The 17,318-nt window shown below is 37.5% G+C and overlaps 1 protein-coding gene across 1 annotated transcript; it reads right to left on the reverse strand.

Annotated features, from left to right (window-relative positions):
* Positions 1-10,917, reverse strand: LOC129257710 (large ribosomal subunit protein uL14). The gene is made up of 5 exons (XM_054896101.2): positions 10,877-10,917; positions 4,613-4,696; positions 3,897-4,025; positions 1,761-1,874; positions 1-232 (listed from the first exon to the last, which is right to left on the reverse strand). The coding sequence occupies exons 1-5, from the start codon at positions 10,887-10,889 to the stop codon at positions 150-152; spliced, it is 423 nt and encodes a 140-aa protein (XP_054752076.2). The 5' UTR covers positions 10,890-10,917; the 3' UTR covers positions 1-149.
* Positions 10,918-17,318: the final 6,401 nt, after the last annotated feature.

Raw genomic sequence — 17,318 nt, forward strand, 5'->3', positions numbered from 1 at the left:
TTTGTTGTGAGGTTGTCATTTATTACTTTGTACAAGTCATTAGTTCAGTCAGAAGAGAGGACTATCACATGGGATGAGTTTTTCATTGCAGTTATGTGGACTCTTTGATGAGGCTGATGGTTGGTTAAGTGGATGATGGTGTGTGCTCCTCATGCAATGGTACTGGCATTGCTGGCAATACGGGGCCATAAGTCTGCACATTCTTTGGCAACGGGACCGGTGATGGCTGAACCTGTCAGGAGCAAGAGCAGGTGAAAAACAGAAAGAGAGAGAGAGAGAGAGAATAAAGTATTTTTGAGGTGGTCTTCAAATTTTCAAAGAAAAGTATCCAAAGATACTCGGTGCTTCCAAAGCTCTACTATGGTTTGCATAAAATTACAGAGTAGTCTGCACAAGTCATACTCATATCTCTTTTGCGACATGAATCTCGGCCTTTGATTGCGTGAGCGCCGCAAAAATTTGCACAATGGTAGTGCGCGATATAATCTACAAGGCTGTATGGTTAATTTTTTTTCTAAATAATAAGATTTTTCATTTGATGAACTATGCTAATTTATTCATGAAATAAAACATTTGCTCTCATCAACTATATACTGCCTCAAAACTGCTAATTTTTTATTCAAAGACTCTTTGTAGGTTCCCGATCAAATGTTTTTTTTATTTATTTGGTATCGCAATTTTTTCTTACATGTATTTAATTGTTTTTTATTCATGTATTTCTTTGTTTTTCTACTTTTTGTTTTTAATTGGTTTTTCGATGGAAATTGTTGCAGACTTAATTCTGAGCATAAACAAGACAAATCAATCAAGTTTAATCAGTAAAAGTAGAAAAAATGATACATTTATGAATTTTTGCTAATACACAATTTGCATTGGATTTGTACATGAATTCACGTTTTTGAGCAGTTTTGGGTCCGACATGCACTTACATGTTGCGTAATTTCGTAACTGCATACCCGGGCATCACAATTTGGTCTAAAAAGTTGCACAAGATTTGAAAGTAAAAAGTCAGCGAGGGATGTGGTTAAAAAATTTTGCTTGGCGGATTTATCGCGAAAAATGTAGAGGGCGAAATCTACACCCCCCGGGCCTTTTATGGTTAAATGACCTTTGACCTTGGTCATGTGACCTGAAACGCACACAGGATATTCAGGGATACATATTTGCTCTTACATCCAAGTTTCGTGAACTAGATCCATCAACTTTTAAAGTTGTGACAATTCCACAAATACCCCCAACATTATCAAAGTTCGTTGACCCTAAATGACCTTTGACCTTGTTCTTGAGACCTCAAACTTGCAAAGGATTTTCAGGGATACTTGATTGCTCTTACGTTTAAGTTTCATGATCTAGTTCTATATACTTTTTAAGTTATGATGACATTTCAAAAACTTAACCTTGGTTAAGACTTCAATGTTGATGACGCCGACGCAGCCGTCGGAAAAGCGGCCCCTGTAGTCTCATTCTGCTATGCAGGCGAGACAAAAATTGTAAGAAATCAATTTTCAACTACTTTCCTTGGAAAAATCTATCAGAGATCAATCACAAGACACATGATTATGTGACCTAAAGCAAACTTGCAAATGATTGAAGTTTTCTTTGAATGCCCATAGAATAACTGTATTTCTCAAATTTCCACTCTGTCTCGGGGTATGGGGGTCATGAGGTATCATGTACTTTTGATATAAAAACTTGCCACACACAAGGTCATTTTTAATTGCAGGCAAATCAAATATGTGTAATATCAAATATGTCCCTACCTTTCATTTCTCCTTTGTTGTTCACTATGACTCCTGCATTGTCTTCAAAGTACAGTACTGTGCCATCTCTTCTTCTGATGGACTTCCGTTGTCGAATTACTACAGCAGGCATGACTGGAGGAAAGAAAATGGTTTGAATACAAGGCTCCCGACTATTAAAACTGAGACCAATTCAAATAGATTATAAGCAACTTACCAGTTATTGAATGGTATCATTTCATTGGTTTAACCCTAAAAAGACTGGGGGGGGGGGGCTGATTCAGCCCCCCCCCTCGACATTTTTCGCGATAAATCTGTAACGTGAAAAGCTGGCGCCGCGCCGTTCCATGACTTTTTTCTTTTAAGTCTTGCGCAACTTTTCATACCAAATTTGCGATGTCCGGGTACGTGGTTCCAAAATTACACAACATTTTGTAAGTGCATGTCGACCCGAAATTGCTCAAAAACGTGAATTTGTGTACAAATCCAATGCAAATTGTGTTTTTAGCCAAAATTCATAAATGTATCATTATTTTCAATTTTACTAATCAATTCAATCAATTTCATCTTGTTTATGGTCAGAATAAAGTAGCGGACGATTTCCATTGAAAAAACAATTAAAAATAAAAAGTTGAAAAACAAAGAAATACATAAGAAACAATAAAATACGTAAGAAAAGAATTGTGATATTTAATTTTTTTAAAGTACATTTGATCAGAATCCTTGAAAGAGTCTGTGAATAAAAAATTAGCAGTTTAGAGGCCTTATTTACTTAATTAGAGCAAATCTTTGATTTTACGCATAAATTAGCATAATTAATGAATTATGAGATTTTTCGGAAAATTTCATCCTACAGTCTTGGAGATTATGCCATGGGTAATGCACGTGCCAATTTTCGTCACGATCGCTCGGTCAATGGCCGAGATCATAGGGGGGGGGGGCTGAATCAGCCCTCCCCCCCCCCCCCCAGTCTTCTTAGGCATCAAAATAGCCCAGTCTATTTAGGGTTAAGAATAGGCAAGTATTTCTCATAAAAAACAATAAGATAACCTAGGCCTATATGAAATTGCAGAGAGTCCTGTTGCATGAAAATGCAATTATGGTCACTTTCCCAAGAACAAAACTACCAAGTATCATCCATGACAACTATGTTGATTAGACAATCAAAACCCAGGATCTTTAATGAAATGGACCAAGACAGTGAATGGCATTAACAGAGCATATCAATTTTATGAATATTAAAATAATTCAAAGAACTGCAAAGTAGGGCTGTTATCGTTGAGAAAATTCTGTCGATATCGTGCTAAAATATCTTATCAATATCGATAACTATTGACAAAAGAACATAATCAATACGCATTTTTTATGCATTATAGCGATGTCACATACTCGCGTTGGTCAAAATTTGTATCTGCCACTGTACCAAGAAAGCTTTAAAATTTGCGTTCATCGGATGTAAATGATTACATAACATCTTTTAACAAACATTTTTAGCATAAATATATCCTCACCTTTCACGTTATTAGCATTATATTAATTAGGGTTGGATGAAGCTTTATAGATAATTTTGAGGCTTTTTGGCTTCGTTCTGAGCAGTCAACGTCTTTCGCCAATCCGCCATTTCGATATCGTGCTGTACATCTTTGAATGTAGAGGGCAGCAACACATGACCGTGTGCTGCCTTCCTTCTACGCTTACGTTAGATGGTACTTTGCTAAAATTGAGCTTGCGCTTGCTTGTGATGTTTTCGATTTGATCGAAATGGAGTGGAGTGCAGACACAATGTTTGGATTGTCATGATTATAGCGAAGTGGGGTTGAGATTGTGTTTTGTGGCTAGTAAGTATTTGTATTTGTTAAGATTTTGGAGTAATTTCTGTTGCTGTTCTGTTTGAGGAAAAGCCACTTTCAAAAGGCTGTTTCCGTGAATTCTGTAAAATCATGGAAAATCACTGTGTCCCAACATAATAGCGGGTATTTTCGACAACAAGAGAAACGTTAAGTGGCAAAAACAAGCGATTATCGACAAGACTATCGATAAAGACGTTATCGATAACAGCCCTACTGCAAAGTGAATTCCAAATCAAGAACACTGCTTCTGTTCAGACTAACGGATCTACATACTTGTACCGATTTCTTTTTCATAAAGATGACTTACCCTTTTTCCTGAGTTCTGGCTTGCCCTTCTTGACAGTAGCAACGATCATGTCACCAAGACCAGCAGTAGGCAGTCTGTTCAGCCTACCCTTGATTCCACTCACAGCAATGATGTACAGGTTCTTACCACCTTTTATCAAATACAAAAATTGTAAACATGATGAATAAGAGAAAACAGTCTGAGATGCTATAAGAAATTAATTTTTTATGCAAGTCAAAAAACCATTTTTCTTCCTTGTTTATAGTAAAAAATTGAATACTTCTTGCTTGAATAATAAGATAGGGGAGGCGGTACATGAAGTTGCATTATTCAGGGGGGAAATTCAGCTCCCAGTATGAAGTACCATAGCAATGACGTCAGTTGCCACGGTGTCATGACGGCCTGGTTCTAAACAAATGTACCCGCCAAATGAAAGCGTGTATTCCTCATAGGAGAAAATGGCTGCTATTGGAATTTGATCGCTTGCAACCTATTTTTCAGACGAGCCAAAGTGTGCCGACAACCGTCAGCTGCGACTCTGTTTAAAACCAACCTGCCATGACACCATAGCAACTGGCCTCACACTTCTGTACTCTATTACGCATTTCAGAATCCAATTGCAAGGTGCTTGGATACGGACATAGATACAGAGTTTATCCCTTTAATCTGCTAGAACCTTCTTTCCAAGGAGGAAAAAGAGCTACCATACTTGAAAAAAAAAAGCAAATGTAATATACCTGTATTGTCTGCGCAGTTGATAACCGCTCCCACTGGCAAACCCAGTGAGATACGGAATTTGGATCCAGACGAACCTCCACGTCCTTAAAAGGTTGAAAAAGAAATAAAAAAATTATTAGAAAATCTTATTCGAGCACCATCCAAAACATTTAAAAAAAACAAAATTATGAAGTTTGTCACTTAGTTGGTAAAGATTAATACTGAATACACAAATCAGTTGAAATCTTAGAGAAAACATTGCAATTAACTTGAATACAGACATGTGAAACAAAATAGCAATCCGATATTGGATAACTCGGCACCTAATTTTCAAGGGGGGCAAATTTTTACAAGTGCCGAGTTAGCTGGCACCCAATTTTTAAAACTTCAAGGATTGTCTGGCATCAACCATCACGATCAACAGACCTCAGGTGTCATCACACAACACAGCTTTCCAAATATGAAATACATACATGTATGATCTGACACTCAATAATGACTTCAAGTTTAGGCCCAGAATTTAGGGTAGAATTTCAAAGTTAGATTCTGTGACTTGTATCCAATTTTGACTCTGTTTTTTGGGAGGGTTTTAATATAACTCAAAATATGCTGAAAGCTCATCAAAAAATTTTGTCTAAAAAATATGCAATGGTCATCATGGTCTTATCATCAACATCAACCAGCAGAAAAATGATTTTCCAATTCCAGATTTAATGTATGGGCAAACAGTATGGCAAGGTGCCCCAAGCCAATGTCTGTGTGTATATATATGCAAATCTGTGCAATTCTAATAAAAGTAGACGACCACAAACTTTACTTTTAGACAGATATCAAAGGGGAAGACTGGACAGTTGCATAATTAAATGCTCGGGAAGAGAGCCCTACAGCGTTGAGTAAGTAGACAGTCACGTATCGCCATTTTGGGTTGTGTACAAAACAGGAGAAATGGTGGAGGGGTGAAGGAATAGATAATTTTTACATTAAAAAAAATTTCATTCCCCCCTTAAATTAGAGATAAATATATCTTAGAGGTTTCTGGGAAAGAAAAGGTGGAATCATCCACATGCGCTGCCCTTGTGCCCTTTCTGAATTCCCTATACAGTGCGTCCCAAAAAAAACTATACACTTTTGAAATGGCTGCCAAATAAAAAATGGAGCACTTTGCTGAAAAAGACTTACATATATGGAAAGCCAATAAAGTCAACTTTCAAATGACACCAAAAAGTTGGAAAACTATTCATGCTTGAGCGAGCACTGCCCACTGAAACAAAGGGTATGAAAATTAGGGTGGGCTGGAATTAGCCTTCCAATTTGTGTCAGTTTTTAAGAGGCAAATCCTTTTAAACTTGCAAAGTTAAGGGCGTTGTGATAAATTAATGATCAACCATGACCAGTTTTGGTTGCATAAGCAAATTTCATAAATTATTAAATTGAACTTTAATGCATTAGTGAGCATAAATTATACTTTTGGGGCAGCATTTCAACTTTATCATTTGGATCTCTTTTTTGGGCAGCATTTCAACTTTGTCATGTGGATCTCAGCAATGTGTTCATGGGAGTCTGGAGGATAGGGGGTGAGATAGGATTTAAGTGGGAGAAGCAGGTTGATGGAATAAGGGTCAACAGAACATTGAGTCCCCGCCCCCTCCCTCTTTCCCACCCTCCCCCTCCCTCTTTCCCATCTTCCCCTCCTGTTGTGAGACTAATGGCTATTGTCATGTATGCGTGAAGTCCAGAGCAGAATGTCGATTTAAGGATAAATTCTGAATTGGGGCATCAACTTTTTCCTATCAATCATTGAATCAACAATTTATTAGTAAATCAACTCATTCAATGTGCAATGTGATCAATCAAACATTCATTTTTTTTCAATAAATTATTTCATTAATCATCATAATCATTAAATTTCTTGGTAATGATTCAACAAAAAAAATTGACCATCAGCCACCGGTCACTTGGCAGTTAAGTTTTGAATAGGCTACAATCCAGGAAAAGAGACACAGAGAGAGAGAGGGGGGGGGGGGGCTGGGAAATGGAGGTGGAGAAGGGATGGTACATATGACTATTAATATGTAAAAAGGACAAAAAGAAGAGGAATGCCCTTTTAACCAAGTCTTAGCATATCTCGCCCTCTTGCTTGTAACAGGTACCATCATATTACTCTGCCTCTCACGAACACACTTCTGAGGTCCAAAAGATGAATATGCTACACTAAAATTACAACTCCGGCTCACTCATGCATTAAATTTCAATTTAGTAACTCGTGAAATTTGCCCAAGAAACCAAAACTTATCTTACTCATCAATTTAGCTTAACACCCTTAGCTTAGCAAGTTCCAAAGGACTAACCACTCCAAAAAACTGTAAGGCTAATTCCTGCCCAGTCTAGCCGAGCTTAATCTCTCAGGAGAGAAGTGGGGGGGGGGGGGGGTGGGGGTTGAGATGGAGAGAGGGGTTGCTTAAATGTTCTGTTGACCTTTATCCCATCAACGTACTTCACCTACCTAAGTCATATTACCCCCTCTTCTCCTGACTCTCATGAACACATTGTTGAGATCCACATGATAAAGACAAAATGCTGCACTAAAAATTGCAATTCATGATCACTCATGCATTAAATTTCAATTTAATAACGCATTAAATTTTCACAAACAACAAACTGATCACAAATGATCTTTAATTCACCAAATAACCCTCAACTTTTAAGTACCAAACAAAAAAACCTGAAAGAAATTGGAAGGCTAATTCCGGCCCACCCTAATTTTCATACCCTTTGTTTCAGTGGGCAGTGCTCGCTCAAGCATGAATAGTTTTCCAACTTTTTGGTGTCATTTGAAAGTTGACTTTATTGGCTTTCCATATCTATAAGTCTTTTCCCCCAAAGTGCTACATTTTTTATTTGGCAGCCATTTCAAAAGTGTATAGTTTTTTTTGGGACGCACTGTAGATCTATACACAGCTCCATGGCGATGTGTGAAGGTTTACTCACACAGCGCTGTTGGGCGCCCTTCCCCATGACTTGAGCAGCCCTTCTAAGTTTCTAATCAAAATCCCCACAATACTTTCTGCCATGTGAATTAGAATAGTGAATCATGGGTGCACAGACATGGCAGGGTCACCATTTAGTTTAAATCTGAAAATGACTGGTCAAGGTTTTTCCATGAAACAAGACTTGGTCATGTTGGTAGACCTATTTCTCTCAAATTTATTTTAGAAAATTGGGACACATTTGGATTGAAAATATTTGTGGAATAGAAAGAAATTCGGCGCGAATGCAGTTTCACACCAGCCGACTTCGAGCAAATTTCCCCACCAAAAATTGTTCGCAAATGTCATGGCAAGTTTCTCACTTCTCAGTCACATTTCATCAACAAGGTCAATGTGCCAACTGCTTTTCCAAATATCGCGATCGGCTGTATTTTGATTTGCGGCTTTTTGAACTTGACGTCGTTTGAATTCTCAGTCAGACAATGCGCTTCGCTTTGCCATAATTTTGAGATTAACATATGGACTGAAGTAAGCAAACACAATAAAAATAGAGTCTACCGTTAGGTGGGGAAATTTGCTTGTTGAAGCTAGCCTAGGTCAGTAGAGGCGCTGGTCCAAAAATTGGGATTGTCCCAGAAAACAAGAATATCCTCATATTCCTAAACCAAGACAAATCATGTCTTGATAAATCGAGACTGTCCTTGTTTATGGGGACTTTTTTTTTCACTTCTCCCTACGGGACAAAGACATCAATTACGGGATTTGAGAGTGCTAAAAGTAAAAATTGATTCAAAGACCTTAAAGGAGAATGAAACCCTTGAAACCAGCTGAATCCATATCAAAGAGAAAAATCAAAGAAACATATTGTTGAAAGTTTGAGGAAGATTGAATGAACAATAAGAAAGTTATGAGCATTTGAATATTGAGATCACTAATGCCATGTAGATCCTCCTATTGGCAATGCGACCAAGATCTGTGATGTCACACACGTACAACTCCCTCATTACTTTAGTACTTATTTCACTTATATTCTCACTTTTACAGTCTATCACAAGGTGAGGTGTTCTCTTTATGAGAGAGTACAGAGGTTTCACAAGTACAGAGGTTTCACAACATTATATCATTGATAAATCGTTCGTCATATGATTAGAATGAGCAAAAAGATATGTTTTGGGGTATATTTTCAGTGTCCAAAAGGGGAGAGTTGTTCATCTGTGACATCATCGATCTTGGTCGCATTGCCAATGGGAGGATCCCCATAGCATTAGTGATCTCGACATTCAAATGCTCATAACTCTTCTATTGCTAGTCCTATTTTACTCAAACTTTTGTTGATCTTATTCTTTGATTTTTCTGCTTTCACAAAAGCTGACTTGCTCCAAGAGTTTCATTCTCCTTTAATTCCCCCCAGTTCACCGTCTATTTTCATGAATTACCGTCTTCCAATAATCTTGATATGAAACCTGATATGTTTACATTGACTAGCACACTTGATTGGTGTTGGCACTTGACAGGTGAATGAACTTTCCTAGATTTCTTGTGTAGAGAAATCTTTAAAAACTGAGACAGTCCCTGTAAACTGGGACAATCCGAATTTTCTGACCAGCGCCTCGAGCCTACTGTACTGTAGGTAGGGCTAGGCCGGAGCCGAGTGAAACTGCATTATTAGCACCAGAAATTCATGTTGACAGTAGAGGCGCACGGCCAATATGGGAGACTGTCTCCCATGAGAGAGATTATCTCCAATATCAGAGACTTTCGTAAAGAATTAGGGTATCCAATTTCAGAGTCTCCAGTTTGGGAGACTAATTTCCTTTGTTTACATTTGCTGTAAAAGGATTAGCTTGGCGGCAAATAAAAATCTACTCTGAAAATTCACTGTCTACTTTTGTTTTGATAAGGATTTTTGTTGTCATCCACACACAAAACAAATGGGCTTCTGACCTCAGTGAGACAAAATTTTGGGTGGACAAAATTCCACTTTTGTTGGTGTTTATATTTCTTTTGTTTGTTTGCAAAGCAAGTCTCCAATATTGGAGATTGTCTCCCATATTGGCCATGCGCCTCAACTGGTTGAAAACTTGAATCATATATATAAGTTATTTTTATCCAGGTGCGCAGACATGGGGACGCAACTCCCTTCATAAGAAATCCCTCTTGAACAAAGAGGGATTTCTTATATGAAGGGAGTCTCTTCTTTCTCTGTGCCTGGCAGCTGAGCACTGAGCAGAGTCTCCTGAACCAAGACCATGGCATGCCGCACTTGTTCACTGCAACCATCCCGCCTGTGGGGAATCTACAGGTAGGGACTATGGACGGTATGCCAATGCTGTATACAGCACACACTTTAAAAAATCATTAAAATGTCACTTTTGTGACCAAAATTACTAATTTCCATACATTTGCAATTTATTTTTCATTAGTAACCAGGGAATAATTTTTCTATTCACCAGAGCGCTCAAAAACTTAAATTTTTTGCATATTTTTGTGTACGCCCTCTATTGGTGGAAAGTAATATGGTAAGAAAATTTTCATTTTTCAATCTCTATTTTTAATTTTAAAAAAAAAATTTAAAAATAAAGAATCAAATTTACTTAAGAGTCAAGTTATAATATGATGTAGACCCTATAGCTGTAATGGAAACAGAGTAACAGACAGTGTAAAAAAATCAAGCATTTGTCCCAAAGTAAAAGAGAAAATAAGCCAAACATTGCTACCCTTATTTTGCAACAAATGGAGATGTAACTGAGAACAAGGTTAGTCCTTGTTCATTGAATGAGTGGCATGCGCATGCCGCCGCTCTCCAGCAGACATACACAGCCAGCTAGCGGGGAAAAGCCCCCGCAGCCACTGTCCTAAGACTGTAGTGTAACTGTGTAGTGTAAGTAAGCCTAGCACGAATGAAAATTTAAACTTTTTTTCACTAGACTCCTGTCTACAATACAAAACATAAAAAACCAACAAGTTAGATCTTCATCTTAAGGCGGATATTACTACTGTGACCCAAACAAATGGATGGTTTTTAATTTTTAGACATTCTATCGACTAGTCACCACCGACTCGCATATATATCAATCATGTCCGTTTCACACGGACGAAGTGCTCGGGCCGAGATACATCAATAGTCGTATTTTTTCATGCAGGAACTCAATATTACACCAAATATATTTGAAATGCCTTCACTACAGAGTAAAAAAATACATCGCTTATTCTCATATGATATCATTTTTAATACATTCTTTCATGATTGCATGGATTTAGACAGATTTGTGCGTTAATAATTTTATTATCGCATACCTCGCTTCGACATTTTGGAAGGAAAGAGATTGTTAATTAGCATAAAGTCGCCAATAGAGGGCTTTATAAGATAAAATCGAGAAGGGGATATCGAGAGGAACCACTCATCCACTAAAAGAAAAAAATAAATAAAAAACACTCTTTTTCACTTGTTGTATTCATGAAAAAGAATTGGGTATATTCCTAAATAGATGATGCGAACAAGAAGCGCAAATACTAATGAAAGTATAAATTTGATATAGGCCTGCTGACCGGAAAAAGAGACATTTTAAGGACTGTTTTGGCGGGACAATTCAAGCTAAGAGCTAAGGACAAATTGCAGGGGCGGATCCAGCCTTCGCCAATAGGGGGGGGGGGCGGAATTTTTTTCAGCCAAATTTTCCCCGATCGGCCGCTCGAACATGATTTTTGTTTGTTTCTTTGAAGGGGTAGTCCTAATAGTTACTTCTTAGCTTTATTCATATAAATCAACATGAATATATAATATCATCATCCAGTGGCGTACCGTGGGTCACGGCATTGGGGGGGCACCAGCAAAAGTTTTGAGTCACTAAGTGAGCGCGCGAAGCGCGCCCAGCTGCCAGGTATACCTAACAGAGACATTTTAAGGACAGTGCCATTAAACGGATATGTTTCTCACTGGTCAAATAATGCGAGCGCGAAGCGCGAGCTTAAAATTTTTGATATTTAGACCTAAAAGGGGACATTATAATAAATCTTTTGTAATCATGATATGTACCTGTCTCGCTAAATAATGCGAGCGCGAAGCGCGAGCTGAAATTTTTGTAAATATTGACCCCAAAACAGGAAGATTTTAAGGACTATATTTTAGGAATGCATTAAGAGTATACACATCTCACCATAGTCATCTAATGCGAGTGCCAATAAGCGCTTGCTGATTTTGTTAGAATTACATCTAAACATGCACATAAAGCACTTGTAATCATGATTAACATACCCATTTCACTAATCAAATCTTGCGAGCGCGAAGCGCGAGCTGAAAATTTAGGAAATTCAGACCTGAAGAGGGGCATTTTAAGGCTTGTTTGTAGAAATTCACGAAGACCATACGTAGTTCACTAACCAAATGACGCGAGCGCGAAGCGCGAGCTGAAAATTTTTGATATTCAGATTAGAAAGAGGGACATTTAAGGACTGATTCTAGGAATCCATGGAAAGCAGACATATTTCACCAATCCACTACTGCGAACGTAAGCACGGACAGGAAATGTTTTATATCAAGACCTTAAAATGGGGCAATCACTTTAAGTAGTCATGAAAAAGAAGCATACTATTGTACATAAAACAATAACTCGAAGTGCGAGGAAATATATTTGGCAGTTTGGTGTATATTGACTTGAAAACGGGAGGTTTTAGTATAACAGGATTATATATCTCGGTAAACAGACGATGCGAGCACCAGGAACAATGAGGACATAGGCCCTGAGCAAATTATGTTTCATAAAGTTATGAAAAAAAAATGTTTCTTATGTAATATAACATAACATAATTATAATATAACATTATAATGAACAATAATGTCTTCTTTCCCACTTCGTTTCTCTTCCTTTCTCCCTCTTTTTCTCCTTTTCCCCGTTTTTTTTTTTTTTTTTTTTTTTGGGTCAGCCGATTGGGGGGGCACGTGCCCCCCCATGCCCCCCCCGTAGTTACGCCACTGTGACATCATCCTTTATATTCATATAATGCGAGCGCGAAGCGCGAGCAATTTTTTTTATAAATTGTATGTATTTTTTCCTAAAATTTGAACATTCTAGTCAATGCTTGATATATTGAAAAAGATGTGTATGCAACTAAATAATTACTACAAACGCGAAGCGCGAGCAGAAATTTTTGATCCACGTTTTAAACTGATCGAAAATGTAGGCCTACCTAATGCTTACAGTTAGCCATGAAGACGTTACATATTTCAACAATCAAATAATGCTAGCGCCAGGCGCGAGCTGAAATTTTTGACCGTTTTACCTAAAGAATGGAAATTCTAAGCACTTTTTGTAACTGAAACAGAATAGGTATATAACTTAACAATTCGCGCGAGCGGAAATTTCGAGATTTAGACCTAAAAAACGAGACACTCTATTCATGTTTTGTAAATCATAAAAAGGATGAGTAATGGGGATCTTCCTTACATTAATAATGCGAGCGTAAAGCACGAGCAGAAAATTTTTGAACTGATCTAAAAGGTAGGCCCTACCCAGGGGCGGATCCAGCTTTCGCCAATAGGGGGGGGGGCCGAAATATTTTCATCAACATTTGTCCCGATTGGCCGCTATAATCTGATTTTTTTGTTGGTTTTTCAGGGGGTAGTCCTAACAATAGACTAAAGTCTTAAGTATATGTTAGTTTTTATTGTTATAAACAAGATAAGGTATCTCATGTGGTCTTTATATAATGCGAGCGCGATGTGCATGCGAGCTAAAATTCTTTGATATTTTATGTCCTTGGAACTGAAGATTCTGAGCATTTTTTATCATCATGAACAAAGATAAGTATGCAAATAAACAATGCGAGCGCGAAGCGCGAGTCGAAATTTTATTATAGTAACGTGAAAAGGGACTCAATTAGGACTGTTTTTAGCGATTAATGAAGAGGATACAAGTATCACCAATTAAATAATGAGAGTGCGAAGCGCGAGCTCAAAATTTTGGATATTCCGACCTGAAAACTTGACAGTCTAAGCGCGTTTTTATTTGAATAAAGAATAAGCTGTGTGTCTCAAACAATTAAATACGAGCGCGAAGCACGAGCTTAATTTTTTGATATACTCACATGCATGATAAAGGAGCATTTTGACAAATTTTGGAAAGAATTTCCAAAGAGGATAGGTATCTCACAAATCAAACAATGCAAGCGCGCAGCGCTAGCTGAACATTTTGATATAACAATTTGTGTAAATCAAACAAAATAATGAAAGCTTGATGTGTGAGCTAAAATATTGTGTGCAAATTGATTTCAGAGCTGCAAATATTAAGTGTCATTTAATCCTCTTGAATGGGATTCATAACACAGGCAATGCGAGCGCGAAGCGCGAGCGAAATTTTTTATATAAAGTCTATTTTCCAATTCTTCCCCTCACCTTTTTCTTGTTTTCTTTCGGGGTCGGGCCGGCCGTTACGAGGCTGTAAATTACACTTCATGGGTATAATACTTCTTTCCTACTTTTCTTTCTATTTTTTGTAGTTTCTATTTAGTTACAGAGTACACTTTTTCGGCAGGTTGTCAAAAAATAGGGGGGGGGGGCGGCTCGGCCCCCTCCTGGATCCGCGCCTGCTACCTGTTAAGGACTGCTTGCACTTAGCCATGGAGACGTAAATATTTAAACAATATAATGTTTTTTTGACATTTAGAATGGAACATTTTAATCAATATTTTCAATCGTGAACAGGATAGCTATATAACTAGACAATTGATGCGGAAAATTCGAGATCTAGACCTAAAAACGGGACACTCTATTCATGTTTTGTAAATCATGAAAAGGATGAGTAATAGGGGATCTTCCTACATATAATAATGCGAGCACAAAAAGCGAGCAGGTGCGCGCGCGTGTTTGAGATTTAATCCTATAGAATCTAGGCATTCTAAATAATCTTTTATCATGAAATTTGGCGATCGCGAAGCGCGAGCTTAAAATATTCAGTGATATTTCGATCTAAAAAGGGTCAATTTCAGCTCTATATTTCAAGCACTTTGTAGGAAAATTGTGAGGTGGATATGGATCGCACTTAATGAAGAGCTGATATTTTTATTATTATTACTTTAATTTTTGATGTTAAAATTCTCACCATAAAACTTACATTTTACAGAGCACTTTATAAAAAAAAATCAATTTTTAAATCACACAAAATAATGAAAGTTCGATTTCCGAGGTGAAATATGTTTTGTATAACTTCCAAACTTGATATTTAAGCTCCATATTGAACTAGTTGTGAAAATCGCCTAACAGGCAATGCGAGCGCGATGCGCGAGCAAATTTTTTATCGTGATATGAAAGATTCTTTTTATTTTCAAAGTCTTCCCCTCATTTTGATATATTTTTTAATTCAATCGTCTTCCTCTTATTTTTCTCCTCTCTTTTCCTTTTTTCTTTCGTTCCTTTTTTTTCTCCGCCAATAGGGGGGGGGGGGGCCTGGCCCCTTGGGCCCCCCTGGATTCGCCTATGCATTGAATATCCAAATTGAATACCAATTGACTACCCAGGACAAATTTCCAATTGAATACCCATTGAATATCCAAATTGAAATATGACAATTGGCAATTGGTTTCAATTTGGAGTAATTGGAAAGTGAAACAATGGGTACCCATTGAAACCAATTGATCCCCATTGAAACCAAAAACTATTGGTCCCAATTATTGGAACCAATGGTTTCAACTGGAAATAGCCCAATTGGTCCCCAATTTGGACACTAATTGAAACCAATTGACTTCAACTGGTTTTACTTGGTGTCATGGGCGGAAATCTGTCCCGAAAGGTAGGGGGGACAACAGGGGCGGATCCAGCCTTCGCCAATGGGGGGGGGGCGAATTTTTTTCTTCAGCCATATGTTAATCCCCGATCGGCCGCTCGAAGATGATTTTTGTTTGTTTCATTGAAGGAGTAGTCCTCATGGCCACTTTTTAGCTTTATTCTTATAATTCAACATAAATATATAATATCATAATCCTTATCTATATAATGCGAGCGCGAAGCGCGAGCAAATTTTTTTTTGGGGGGGAAATTTTATGTATTTTTCCTAAAATTTGAACATTCTGGGCAATGATTGTTATCCTAAAAAAGATGTTATGCAACTAAATAATTACTTCGAACGCGAAGTGCGAGCATACTGATGGAAATGGTTAGCCATGAATACGTTACATATTTCAACAATCAAATAATGCGAGCGCGAAGCGCGAGCTTAAATTTTTGCCTAAAGAATGGAAATTCTAAGCACTTTTTGTAACTGAAACATATAATAGGTATATAACTAAACAATTGATGCGAACGCGAAGCGCGAGGGGAAAATTTTGGGGGCCTTTCTTACACCCGGTCCTTACATTAATAATGCGAGTGCAAAGTGCAGCTATAAAATGTCTTTTTTTGTTGAACTGATCGAAAAGGTACTTGTTAAGGACTGCTTGCACTTAGCCATGAAGACGTTACATATTTCAACAATCAAATAATGCTAGCGCGAATCGCGAGCTGAAAATTGTTGACATTTCTACAAAAAGAATCGAAAATTTTAATCAATTTTCGTAATCGTGAACAGGGTAGCTATATAACTAACCAATTGATGCTAGCGAAGCGCGAGCAGAAAAATTCGAGATTTAGACCTAAAAAACGGGACACTCTATTCATGTTTTGTAAATCATGAAAAGGATGAGTAATAGGGGGGGATCTTTCTACATTAATAATGCGAGCACAAAGCGCGAGCAGAAAATTTTTGATATTGTGATCTGAAACTGGATAATGATTTAAATAGAGAACAAGTTGAATATCTGAATAAACATGCGCGTGTTTCAGATTTAGACCTAGAGTCTAGGCATTGTACACCTCTTTTATTATGCCAAAAATCTGAAAAAGAGTCAATTTCAGCTCTATATTTCAAGCACTTTGTAGGAAAATTGTGAGGTGGATATGGATCGCACTCAATAAAGAGCTGATATTTTAATTGTTATTTGAGTTTTGACATAGGACCGGGACATCCTTGGGACATGTCATATGAAAATGATGACTATCTTCCTATTCCTCTTGCTAAGCGCGAGATGAAACAAAAGGGACAATTTAATCGTTAAATTATTAATATCTTATTTATTAATGCCTAATGAGGGCGAGAAATCTGATGATATTATGGCCTGAAAACTGGACATTTCAAGCAATTTTTTAATTATGAATAGAATGCATCAGTCAAAATATTATTTTACCATTAATGCGAGCGCAAATCGCGAGCCAAAATCTTTGATAAACTGTCATGAAAAGCAATATTGAGACATACATAAATCGCCAATTAAAATGCGAGCGAGTAGCCAGCGCTATCTGTTATGTTTTGACAATCAGACTTGATTTTTTTCAAACTAAATGGAATACACAAAAATAATAGGTACTTAATAAATCGAAATTTGCGAGCGCTCAGTGCGAGCAGAAAATGTCAATATTCAGACCATGAAGCTGTCACTTTTACAGAGCACCTTTTAAAAATCAGTTTGTAAATCACACAAAATAATGAAAGTTCGATTTCCGAGGTGAAATGTAAAATGACTTCCAAACTTGATATTTAAGCTCCATATTGAAAAATCACCTGACAGGCAATCCGAGCGCGAAGCGAGAGCGAAAATTTCATATAGTGACATGAAAGATTCTTTTTATTTTCCAAGTCTTCCCCTCATCTTATTTTAGTCACTCCCGAAAATTTGACAAGCCCCCCCCCCCCCAAAAAAAAAAGAAGGTTTT

The sequence above is a fragment of the Lytechinus pictus genome, chromosome 3 (genome assembly GCF_037042905.1).
Source record: "Lytechinus pictus isolate F3 Inbred chromosome 3, Lp3.0, whole genome shotgun sequence".
In the NCBI taxonomy this organism is placed as follows: Eukaryota; Metazoa; Echinodermata; class Echinoidea; order Temnopleuroida; family Toxopneustidae; genus Lytechinus; species Lytechinus pictus.

Bases quoted from the DNA above. Each gene is read 5' to 3' on its own strand.
- LOC129257710 (XM_054896101.2), bottom strand. The intron at 4,026-4,612 runs GTATATTACATT...ATTTGATAAAAG, and splicing joins CAACTGCGCAGACAATACAG to GTGGTAAGAACCTGTACATC. The intron at 233-1,760 runs GTAGGGACATAT...TGCTCCTGACAG, and splicing joins CAACAAAGGAGAAATGAAAG to GTTCAGCCATCACCGGTCCC.